At 45.7% G+C, this 13568-nt stretch overlaps 1 protein-coding gene across 1 annotated transcript in view; it reads left to right on the top strand.

The window, feature by feature from the left end:
• LOC149453935 (venom factor-like) overlaps positions 1-13568 on the top strand; it is a 251889-nt gene that overhangs the window by 133523 nt on the left and 104798 nt on the right. Inside the window, exons 19-20 of the mRNA XM_089688006.1 lie at positions 5372-5460; positions 9156-9295. Of these exons, the coding sequence (XP_089544132.1) occupies positions 5372-5460; positions 9156-9295 (229 nt within the window). The remainder of the gene's footprint in view (positions 1-5371; positions 5461-9155; positions 9296-13568) is intronic.

Here is a 13568-nt window from a genome sequence, read left to right as displayed (position 1 = left end):
TCAGACCCCAGATGAATCCTCCTCTTCACCCAACTGTGCTGAGGGTATTGCTGAGCAAGGGGGTCTCAAGAGCTTGCAGTTAAGCAGTCCCAGGTGAACACTAATTGGGTATTGCACCTGATTGCCCTCTCCCCCTATCCGGCCCAGGGAGTGTAAGAGTACTCTGTCCTCGCCTGTCAGCATGGTGGATTGGTAGCTGCTGTCAGGCCTTTTGCTGGGTTGGCTCCTTCCCTGCTAACAGGTTGTCCTCCTGAGGAAACGTTGAGGCAGTAGAGATCCTCCAGTCCAGCATCCTGCCTGTAGGTAGGCTCCCATCCCTGGGGCCCTCTTCCAGGCTCCACACTCCAGCCTTCTCCCAATCCATCTTCCACCTGACTCCTCTCTCTCCCCAGGCTCTGTCATATTTGAAGGTTGCCCTGGTCACCAAGCCCAGCCAACATGCAGATCTGGGCCTCCTCCCCTTCTCCTTCCCTGTTCCAGAAAGTTATCTGGCTTCTGGAAAGATGGGAGGGCTCCAGAAGCCCTGACCTGTAGAACCTCCCAGCCTGTCTTCAACTCAATACCTCACTCCCAGCCTGACTCATCCCAGGCTGTTACTCAGCCTCTATCTAACAAAAAGCCTATCTCTCTATCAGGGGCGGACTGACAACTCATGGGGCCCCCGGGCAATAGGGGATCATGGGGCCCCTGTGTCCTTGCCAAAACTCAAAAAAACCTATGAAAAAGGTACCAGGGGCATCTCATGGGACCCCCTACTGACCCCGGGCCCTCGGGGAATGCCCGAGTTTCCAAATGGTCAGTCCACCGCTGCTCTCTATCCTGGAGGGCGTTACAATAGCAATATTACTATCAGGATTATACATGACAGTATCTCTCTGTCAATGGTTGTTAATTACACTGGCAGGTGCAGGCTGAGTCCTTAGTAACCAGTTATGTAACTTGCCCCATTCACTTACATGGCTGGGAATCCCTGGCTATGTAAGCAAAAAAAAAAAGGAAAAACGGCAGGGGGTTCCCACTTCAGTTCTGCAATAGATTTTAAGGGGAAACCCCATGCAATAATAATTTAAAAAAAAAGTGAAGTCCCCATAAAAATCCACAACAGATCCTTAAGCCAAGCATGCAGCCTGGCAGGCAAGGAAAGAAGGGGACAGACGTAATCTTTCTCTATCCCCCAGCTTCCTTAAAATAACCAGACCACATGTCCTCAACATGGTGGGGGGGGGGGTTTGGAAGCCCCCTTCCACAAATAGGAGGCACCCAAATACCGCCCCTCCCCCTTCATGTGATTGATAAAGTGGTTCATATTACCCCTACTCATTCACAAAAAAAAATGTAAAGTTCTTAGTATAAATAAAAAAGATGCAAATCCATCATCAATCACTTCAACCAGCAAGGTAGATCCAAGCCATCCCTCCTAAAAGAAAAAGTTACAACTGGTGACCCACGTCTGTTCCTGACACTTCATTCCTGCCAAATGCCAGCTGTTATAAACAAAGGGGTGTGGTCTCATTGACCATATATGGGCATGGATGGTCAGAGATCACTGAGATTCAGTGCCGTCATACCCAGATAGGAGTCTAATGTGGAATTTTTGGGAGAGACTCGCAATTTTCCTTATTTTATTTGTGGGGACCTTGTGCCATTTTTTTTTTTTTTTTGCATGGGCTCAATTATAAAATTCATACTAGATGTGAAGTATGAATTGGGGAGGAGCCCTGTGACATTTTTGTTTTGTTTATGTGGGAGTCCCCCAACAACACCTATATTAGACCCTCATCTAGGATAAGGGTCTGGTATATAGTAGATAAAGGGAATCCCCAGTTTCTTTGTTTACAAACAGAACAAAGCTCCTGGGAACTGTCATTTTGCTAGCAAATTAACCACTTGCCCTGCAGAGGATTTACCCCCCTTCCTGACCAGGCCATTTTTTGCAACACAGCACTGTGTTACTTTAACTGACAATTGCGCGGTCATGCAACACTGCACCCAAATTAAATCTATATCCTTTTTTTCCCACAAATAGAGCTTTCTTTTGATGGTCTTTGATCATCTCTGTGGTTTTTATTGTTTGCGCTATGAACAAAAAAAGACTGACCATTTTGAGAAAAAAACAATATTTGTGAATTTTTTCCTATTAAACATGTCCAGTAAAAAAATTTAAAAAATCAAATTTCATCATAAATTTAGGGCAGAATGTATTCTGCTCCATGTCTTTGCTAAAAAAAAAATCCCAATACGTGTAAATTAATTGGTTTACGTGAAAGTTATAGCATCTACAAATGGTGGTATACATACTGGGATTTTTTTTTTAATACTAGTAATGGGGGCGATCAGCGACTTATAGTGGGACTGCAGAGGGCATTCTGACACTTGGGGGGGAACTGACGTGGTGTCACTGATATCCCCAGTGACACCAATACAGTGATCAGTGCTAACAAAAAGCACTGACACTGTACTAATGACACTGGGCAGGAAGGGGTTAACATCTGGGGTGATCAAAGGGTTAACTGTGTGCTGTTTTACAGTGTGCTGTGTCTATGCTTTACTGTGTAAGCACATTGCTTTATATGACTCTGTTATACAGAGCCATACAAATCAGTGTGCAGGAGCTGACGGGGGAGAGATCTGCATTGTTTACATACCGGTCTCTCCCCCATCGGTGATACACAGCTATGCCGGCGGGGAATCACCGGCCGGGACCCAGTGATCGACAGGTGAGGCTGCCAATGGTGGCGCGGGTAGGGCATGCACGTGGCTCGCCACGCCCCCTACCTGAAAATGCAAAATTACGTATATATACGTGATTTTGCGCACCCCTGCCACCCTGTAGCGGTATTTCTGCTATAGGGCGGCGGGAAAGTAGTTAATCACACTCTTTTTTCTTTGTAAACATCAGTTTTACGTTACTAGGTTGTATACATTGCACAGATGCCCCACTCAGCAGGCAGGGTCAGGGCATCCCCCAGGCATGTTATTTGATGCAAATTTTTTTCCATTAAGGTAGGTTATACATTATTCAACTTTAATTCCTTCATCCACGGGTTGAAGGAAAGAAAATTGCCCAATTCCCTCAACAACACAGTCCATGTTGATGTGGGAATCCTTCCTGCAGTGCAATTGAGTTCTGCTGACGGGGAGCGAGGGGAGCCTTCCCTATCGGCAGAATACAGTGATCACTGCTGGCGGCAGGGGCGTATTTACTACAAGGCAGGCAAGGCATTTGCCTAGGGCGGCATTTTTCAGGGGGGCAGCGCTGCCCCCCAGAAGAAGGGATGGAAGAAGGAGCACAGCATGGGGACCAGGTGGGATCTGAGAGAGGTTGCTTGATGGTGTATGCAGACCATGCCTCTTGTTCCCAGGGATGTTCAGAGCTGTGAAGGTGTCAGGGTCTCTCCGTGGGGGGATGGGAGCCTATTTTTGTGGTGCCTAGGGCAGCATGAAACTTAAATACACTACTGGCTGGCAGCTATAGCCACCGGCAATAATTTGGCAAAAAACCCTGACAGGCTGGTTGTACTGTAGGTAATTGATAATTCGACTTCAGTACAACCAGCCCGCCCATAGATGGATTGAAGTTCGAATGGTTTCTACTGAACCTATCGAATTTTGATCCATCAATGGTTGGCTTAAGGGTCTGCCGCCCAATGCCATTTGTTTGATAATCTCTTGCCTATTAGCCTAGGAAATGGCCATTACTATTCCATAACATTTGCTCTCATTAACTTTTGTGGGGTTCAGATTTAGTGTCTGAACGTTGGTCATGGTGGACCTGCCTCCAACCCTGGTATGTTCGGCCCATTACTAGTGAAGGCTATATGTGGTGGCTCAGTGCAGCCAACTCAATGCTTAGTATATAGATGAATATGGCCTCAGCCAGTGTCGCTCCAACTACACCCTCTGATGCATTTCCCCCCACCCAATGGGGCTTGGTCACCTCTTGGACCACGCCCCCAGTGGGTGGGGCGAAACACATCAAGGGGCATGGCTGAAGCCACATTAATCTATATACGAAGCATCAGGTTGTTGAGCGGCGTCCCTTTTTTCCTTGACAATGTCGCTACACCTCTGAATGGTGCACAGGGGCCATTTCCCTTCACTGTACCTGACGGGGAGACTTACGCCTCAGTTTAGGGCGGTACTACAAGTTTTACAAGATTACAGAAAGCTGATTAATGTGAAGAGTGGAGGGATTACAGAATGCACCATCCATCAGTCCTGCTGGCTGGCAACAAGGCCCACTAAACGTGATTCTGATGTTAAAGTGTTACTAAACCCACAACAGTACAATCAGTCTGTAGATGCAGTAAATCATACTTGTTATACTCACTATGGAGCTTAAGGGGTTAATCCTCTGCATTGTGTAAAAAGGCTGTTTGATCCTGTCTTCTAGAATCCTCCTCCCATTTAAAGGTCCACATCTTATCTCCTGATAAGACAGATTGAACCATAGCCATTCTGCGCATGCTCAGTTTAGTGTGTATTGCTATAGAGGTTTTTTTTTTTTCTTGGGAGAGCGCATATGATCAGCACAGGGCCAATCAGCACTGTCCAGACAGAAGTCAAAGGTTTTGCATCCTCCTAGAGCAGAACGAAAACTTTCCTACAAGCTTTAACCAGTGCTCTGCTGAACACTGATAGAAGTCACAAGACTGCTATATACTGCTGATGAGAAAAGGTATTTAGCAATTTAAATTTACTAAAATATTTGCATTTCCATGTTGTGTGTACTGTGGGAGAGCAGATATAGTGAATGCAGGGTCCAGGGAGACCAGATATAGTGAATGCAGGGTCCGGGAAGACCAGATATAGTGAATGCAGGGTCCTGGGAGACCAGATATAGTGAATGCAGGGTCCTGGGAGACCAGATATAGTGAATGCAGGGTCCGGGGAGACCAGATAGAGTGAATGCAGGGTCCGGGGAGACCAGATAGAGTGAATGCAGGGTCCGGGGAGAGCGGATATAGTGAATGCAGGGTCTGGGGAGACCAGATATAGTGAATGCAGGGTCCGGGGAGACCAGATATAATGAATGCAGGGTCCGGGGACACCGGATATAATGAATGCAGGGTCCGGGGAGACCAGATATAGTGAATGCAGGGTCTGGGGAGAGCAGATATAGTGAATGCAGGGTCCGGGGAGACCGGATATAGTGAATGCAGGGTCCGGGGAGACCAGATATAGTGAATGCAGGGTCCAGGGAGCCCAGATATAGTGAATGCAGGGTCCGGGGAGACCAGATATAGTGAATGCAGGTTCCTGGGTTTAGTATCACGTTAAATAGGAAGGGCTAAAGTGTATACATTGTATAAACTTTGTAACAATAAATCAAAATGAATCGTTGTCCTTTAACATGTTCATCTTTCATCAGTGTCTCCACGCAGCAGGTGAAGAACAAATACCTAAAAGACTCAATCACCACATGGGAGGTGCTGGCTGTGAGCTTATCAAAAACTAAAGGTAATAGATACTTCCAAATTTGACAAGTGTGATGTACCCTATTTCTGTTCTTGTATTGCGTATACTGTACCACTCACAGAAAAGAGCTATTAAACTAGGCTGATCATGGCCACATTGTGTATTGCACAAATTAAGGTTTATAAACGAAAAATCAATTACGATGAAGGACCTGATGCATGCAAAAGTCAAGTTTGTTGTCACACAGAGCACCATTCAGCTTGTTCTATTTCCAATGACACTTCATGCATTGACATAACCCTATAGACCAAGGCTGTCCAGACAGTATGGTCACCTGCAGACTTGCCACACTCCACAGACAGCTTAACTCTTTAACGTGATACAGAATCCAGTGCAATTTTACTTTAGATTATTGCAGCACAGATGGTGTTTTTTCAGTCTTTTAAAGACAAGGACTTTTCTAAACCCTGTCTCTTGGAAGAACTAACACTGATTGAGGGAGCTCAGAAAAAAAAACAGGGAGGGGCTAGTTACGTCTGAATTAACTGGCCCTAAACAGGAGGGCGGGACAAGGGGAGAAACCAAATCACATAGATGTGGCACAAATTGCCATTAGATGTCAGCATACATCAAACAAAGGCAAAATGATTCAGTTCAATATTACACAGATAAAACAATATATAAGTAGAACAGATCGCAGCACCGTGATCCCTTGCATGGCATGAGTTCCTACAGTATATCTTTCTGCTGAGGCAGTTGATAGGGGAATACAGCTGAGATTTAAGGGTCAGGCCACCTAAAACTGATTCTCCTGTCTTAGGTAGTTGAGAGTTGAGGAATCCTTATTGTGACTTAGTGTCAGTGGTCTTCAAGGTTAAGATGAAAGCTCCCACTTTACACATCATAGAACTTAACAGAAGTAGTAAGACTCTGTTGTAGAGTTGTCTGAATCACATACTAGTCTTCTGGAAATTCTTGGTTCAACTATGCAAAGCCCTTCTTTAAAGTTGGCACATTTTCTCCTTCTTTGACATTCCTTATATTCTCAACAGTATACTACATAGTTAGTCTGGCTGAAAAAAGACAAAAGTCCATCCTGTTACAATCCTGTACCCACAGTTGGTCCAGAGGAAGGCAAAAAACCCAGCAAAGCACGATCCGATTTGCTTCTGCTGGGAAAAAAATCCTTCCTGATCCCCCGAGAGGCAATCGGATATTCCCTGTATCTACTGTACCTATAAATGTTAGTATCCAGTTATATTCTGTGAATCCAAGAAAGAATCCAGGACTTTTTTGAAGCAATCCACTGAGCTGGCCAGAACCAAATCTTGAGGGAGTCTATTCCATTTTCACAGCTCTTACTGTGTAGAAACCTTTCCGTGTTTGGAGATTAAATTTCTTTTCCTCCAGATATAAAGAGTGCCCCCTTGTCCTCTGTGATGACCTCAGGGTGGGTAACTCTGCACCGAGTTCACTATATGAACCACTGATGTATTTATACATGGAGATCATATCCCCCCCTTATGTATTATACATGGAGATCATATCCCCCCTTATGTATTATACATGGAGATCATATCCCCCCCTTATGTATTATACATGGAGATCATATCCCCCCCTTATGTATTATACATGGAGATCATATCCCCCTTATGTATTATACACAGAGATCATATCCCCCCTTATGTATTCTACACGGAGATCGTATCCCCCCTTGTGTATTATACACGGAGATCGTATCCCCCCTTGTGTATTATACACGGAGATCGTATCCCCCCTTATGTATTATACATGGAGATCGTATCCCCCCTTATGTATTATACATGGAGATCGTATCCCCCCTTATGTATTATACATGGAGATCATATCCCCCCTTATGTATTATACATGGAGATCATATCCCCCCTTATGTATTATACATGGAGATCATATCCCCCCTTATGTATTATACATGGAGATCATATCCCCCCTTATGTATTATACATGGAGATCATATCCCCCCTTATGTATTATACATGGAGATCATATCCCCCCTTATGTATTATACATGGAGATCATATGCCCCTTATGTATTATACATGGAGATCATATCCCCCCTTATGTATTATACATGGAGATCATATCCCCCCTTATGTATTATACATGGAGATCATATCCCCCCTTATGTATTATACATGGTGATCATATCCCCCCTTATGTATTATACATGGTGATCATATCCCCCCTTATGTATTATACATGGAGATCCTATCCCCTCTTATGTATTATACATGGAGATCATATCCCCCCTTATGTATTATACATGGAGATCATATCCCCCCCTTATGTATTATACATGGTGATCATATCCCCCCTTATGTATTATACATGGTGATCATATCCCCCCCCCCCTTATGTATTATACATGGAGATCATATCCCCCTTATGTATTATACATGGTGATCATATCCCCCCCCCCCTTATGTATTATACATGGAGATCATATCCCCCTTATGTATTATACATGGAGATCATATCCCCCTTATGTATTATACATGGAGATCATATCCCCCCTTATGTATTATACATGGTGATCATATCCCCCCTTATGTATTATACATGGAGATCATATCCCCCCTTATGTATTATACATGGAGATCATATCCTCCCTTATGTTTTATACATGGAGATCATATCCCCCCTTATGTATTATACATGGAGATCATATCCCCCCTTATGTATTATACATGGAGATCATATCCCCCCTTATGTATTATACATGGAGATCATATCCCCCCTTATGTATTATACATGGAGATCATATCCCCCCTTAGGTATTATACATGGAGATCATATCCCCCTTATGTATTATACATGGAGATCATATCCCCCCTTATGTATTGTACATGGAGATCATATCCCCCCTTATGTATTATACATGGAGATCATATCCCCCCTTATGTATTATACATGGAGATCATATCCCCCCTTATGTATTATACATGGAGATCATATCCCCCCTTATGTATTATACATGGAGATCATATCCCCCTTATGTATTATACATGGAGATCATATCCCCCTTATGTATTATACATGGAGATCATATCCCCCCTTATGTATTATACATGGTGATCATATCCCCCCTTATGTATTATACATGGTGATCATTTCCCCCCTTATGTATTATACATGGTGATCATATCCCCCTTATGTATTATACATGGAGATCATATCCCCCCTTATGTATTATACATGGAGATCATATCCCCCCCTTATGTATTATACATGGTGATCATATCCCCCCTTATGTATTATACATGGTGATCATATCCCCCCTTATGTATTATACATGGAGATCATATCCCCCCTTAATCTCCTCTTCTCAAGAGAGAATACATTCAGTTCCTCTAACCTTTCCTCATAGCTGAGCTCCTCCATGCTTTGTATCCGTTTGGTTGCCCTTCTCTGTACTTTCTCCAGTTCCCCAATGTTCTTTTTGTGAATTGGTGCCCAAAACTGAACTGCATATTCCAGATGAGGTCTTGATGGAGCTAAATGTTGACTTTTTAAGGGTTAATGCCTTGTTCACATGGGCATACTTAAGCATACGCTTGTACAAAGGACTGTTTTTGCCTGCATAGGGATGCACAGTGTCCCATGCATCCCTATGCAGGCAGTCCTATGGATGTCTATTTGAGACACAGCAACCGTATGTACACATTTTTCTCTAATCTTCATCTTTTATCTATGAATAGGCATCTGTGTGGCCAAGCCATTGGAGATCCGGGCTTACAAGAGTTTCTATGTTGACCTGAGACTGCCTTATTCAGTAGTGCGGAATGAACAGGTCGGAGTTCGGGCTGTCCTCTACAACTATGAACTCAAAGATCTCAAGGTAATTGAAAAATTATGGAAATCCTGTTTTAGCTTAAAACTAATGTAGGGATAAATACATTCAAGTGAAATCTTCACAAGCATCCTACATTAGATTTTACATCAGAAGTAAGCAACAATATTAAAAAAACCGTACATAGCTATCTATATATGTTGGCTGAGTTTCCATTTAAAGTGTACATCCAGCCAAAACCTTGTACAACTTTTGGATAAAGTGGAAAAGGATTAGAGCCCCTGTCAGGTTTTTACTGTAATTTGGGGCACTTTTAGAGAGGATTCCCATCACTTAAAATGGTACTAAACCCCGGACCCTGCATTCACTATATCTGGTCTCCCCGGACCCTGCATTCACTATATCTGGTCTCCCCGGACCCTGCATTCACTATATCCAGTCTCCCCAGACCCTGCATTCACTATATCTGGTCTCCCCGGACCCTGCATTCACTATATCTGGTCTCCCCGGACCCTGCATTCACTATATCTGGTCTCCCCGGACCCTGCATTCACTATATCTGGTCTCCCCGGACCCTGCATTCACTATATCTGGTCTCCCCAGGACCCTGCATTCACTATATCTGGTCTCTCTGGACCCTGCATTTACTATATCTGGTCTCCCCGGACCCTGCATTCTCTATATCTGGTCTCCCCGGACACTGCATTCTCTATATCTGGTCTCCCCGGACTCTGCATTCTCTATATCTGGTCTCCCCGGACCCTGCATTCACTATATCTGGTCTCCCGGACCCTGCATTCACTATATCTGGTCTCCTCGGACCCTACATTCACTATATCTGGTCTCCCCAGGAACCTTGCATTCACTATATCTGGTCTCCCCAGGAACCCTGCATTCACTATATCTGGTCTCCCCGGACCCTGCATTCACTATATCTGGTCTCCCCGGACCCTGCATTCACTATATCTGGTCTCCCCGGACCCTACATTCACTATATCTGGTCTCCCCAGGACCCTGCATTCACTATATCTGGTCTCCCCAGGACCCTGCATTCACTATATCTGGTCTCCCCGAACCCTGCATTCACTATATCCGCTCTCCCCGGACCCTGCATTCACTATATCTAGTCTCCCCGGACCCTGCATTCACTATATCCGGTTTACCTGGATCCTGCATTCACTATATCTGGTCTCCCCAGGACCCTGCATTCACTATATCTGGTCTCCCCGGACCCTGCATTCACTATATCTGGTCTACCCGGACCCTACATTCACTATATGTGGTTTCCCACAATAAACAGAACATGGAAATGCAATTATTGTAGTAAATATAAACTGCTAAATACCTCTAATACCGCTAAATACACTCTCTAGCAATGCACACTAAACTGAGCATGTGCAGAGTGACTCCTAGAGTTCTGTACTATCAGCAGATGGATTGGGGACAATAGGGGGAAGATCAGAGAAGACAGGATCAAACAGCCTTTTTACACAATGCAGAGGATTAACCCCTTAGGTTCCACAGTGAGTAGAACAAGCATGCTTCCCTGCATATACAGACTGATTTTATTGATGTGGATTTAGTAACACTTTAAAGCAGAGCTCCACCTAAAAGGGGAAGTTCCGCTTTAAGGACTAGTCCCCCACTCCCCATTAAAGATTGGCACCTTTGGGAAGGGGGTACCTGAAATTGACAAGTACCCGCTCCTATTTCCGCTGCGACCAACTAGGCACTCAGAAGAGGAAGTTGTCTCCCCCCCCTCTTCCTCCCTATAGTCTTCTGGGACAGGTGACAGATCCCAGAAGACTATGGAACCATTCACAAAGGGCAACGCTGTCACATCCGGGTGCCCTCACTGAAGATGCCTGCTCCGGGAACACAGGACAACCGGTGAAATGGGCTGCGGGTGGGGGGGGACACCGCAGGATCGAGGGACAGGCGAGTGGCTGTCTTTTAACCCCCCTGGCGGTATTCCCGAGTGTAGCTCGGGGTAAGGTTTCAGTACCACAAGCGGTAACCCCGAGCTACACTCGGGAATACACTGCAGCGTTGCTCCGGGATCTGTTCTTCACTTACCTTGTCCTGCGCTCCCGCGATGTCCCCCCTGCAGTGTCTCCGGCAATGTAATCCGGCGGATGCCGGCATCTGTCTTCCGGGTTCTGTTCCCTGCGACGTCGGGACGTACGGGGACAGAACTGGCGGGAAATTTGAAAATGACAAAAAGTGACATTCACTAAATACACTAAAAGCACATAGTATTACATTCCTGTATCAAACCATTTCACATACATTTTGTCCCGAGTGCTTTGTCCGGCGCCCTGCCTGAATTTTTACTGTTCTTTCTGCCTGGAAACTGAGAAACATCCATGGTGTCCAAAAAGTGTCCCTTTAGGTCAAAAGTGGTTTTAGACCGGCTAGAGAACAGCGATAGTAAATCAGAACCACTTGCAGAATTGAGTGATAATGATTCGTGGGGGAAATTCCTCATCAGACACTGAAAACGATTCTGCGACTTTGCTCAGCGATGTGCAAACTTGGCGCTCTATTTCACATTTCAGTGTTTTTGGTTTGATTATATTATTGAATTAAATTTATTATTATTATTTTTTATGATTATTTATCATTAGAGATGAGCGAATTATTCAAAAATTCGGTTCGGCTGATTCGCCGAATTCGCCGAATAAATTCGCTTCGAGCCGAATATATTCGCTGCGAATTTAACTTATAAAAAGGGTGTTTCTAGGCTTCAGAGAGCCTTTATATTAGTGCAGAACACTGTACCTTTAATTTAAATGCCCTTGGAGTCTGCTGGGGAAGAGAAATAATACTGTCAGTCAGTATGACATGCAGATGAGTGCCGTCGATCTTAGAATCACCGCACACTTCACTCATTTGGGCAGTCACGGGGCCAAAACCAGAGTGTGGAGCCACAGTGTGGCGGTGGAGGCAGCAGCAATGGGAGGCCATACAGCACCCTATGACAAAATGGAACCCACCAGCAGTGTGAGGAGACCTGAAAGTGGCACATGGCAGAGTGTGGCGATGGAGACAGCAGCAATGGGAGGCCGTACAGGGACCCATGACACACTCTGGACCTGGCAGCAGCATGAGGAGGCGGTACAGGGGCCCATGACAGATTACGGGCCTGGCAGCAGCATGAGGAGTCGGTACGGGGGCCCATGGCAGATTACGGGCCTGGCAGCAGCATGAGGAGGTGGTACAGGGGCCCATGGCAGAGTGGCGGAGCGTAAGCAGCTAAAATTGAAGGCCATACAGAGGCCTATGTTAAAAAGTCCCCCCAGCAGCAGCGTGGGGAGACGACTATCAAGAGTCCAATGGCAGAGTGGCGGAGCAGAAGCAGCTTCAATTGAAGGCCATACACAGGCCTAGGTTTAAAAGTCCCTCACAGTTAATTCCAATAACGAACTCTACTCCTCCGTGCAATCTACTTACGAGACCCTGGGCAGGTCTGGGTCCAATTTGTGGTAGAGACTGGTTTTGTTCAGCCATGCTTGAGCGAGTAATAACAGGTCTGTGCTGCCCTTTGGTGTCTGGCTTAATGCGCACAACACTGAACGTCCCAGCGTTTGTCAACGATTTGCCGTTAAGTGATGCAAACCCGCTGAACCACGTTCATGAGGAGCCGGTACAGGGGGCCATGAATCAGTATGGACCTGGCAGCAGCGTGAGCAGACGACAGAGGCACATGGCGCAGGGTGGCGGTGGATGCAGCAGTATTCGGAAGCCAAACACAGGCCTCGGTTAAAAAGCGGAAGCCGTCAGCAGCGTGAGCAGACGACAGAGGCACATGGCGCAGGGTGGCGGTGGAGGCAGCAGCAATGGAAGGCCATACAGCACCCTATCACAAAATGGAACCCACCAACAGTGTAAGGAGACCTGAAAGTGGCACATGGCAGAGTCTGGCGATGAAGTCAGCAGCAATGGGAGGCCGTACAGGGACCCATGACACACTCTGGACCTGGCAGCAGCAAGAGGAGGCGGTACAGGGGCCCATGGCAGAGTGGCGAAGCGTAAGCAGCTTAAATTGAAGGCCATACAGAGGCCTATGTTAAAAAGTCCCCCCAGCAGCAGTGTGGGGAGACGACTATCAAGAGTCCAATGGCAGAGTGGCGGAGCAGAAGCAGCTTCAATTGAAGGCCATACACAGGCCTAGGTTAAAAAGTCCCCCCAGCAGCAGTGTGGGGAGACGACTATCAAGAGTCCAATGGCTGAGTGGCGATCCGGGAAGTCAGCGTTGTGATTGCAGATGCAATGCAGAGATTCTATGAGGTGATGCCGTGGGTGCGAAGAAGATCATATA

This window comes from Staurois parvus, unplaced genomic scaffold, assembly GCF_062004578.1.
Source record: "Staurois parvus isolate SC_StPar_1 unplaced genomic scaffold, SC_StPar_1.0 ptg000444l, whole genome shotgun sequence".
NCBI lineage: Eukaryota > Metazoa > Chordata > Amphibia > Anura > Ranidae > Staurois > Staurois parvus.
This window is presented reverse-complemented; position numbering and strand designations above follow the sequence as displayed.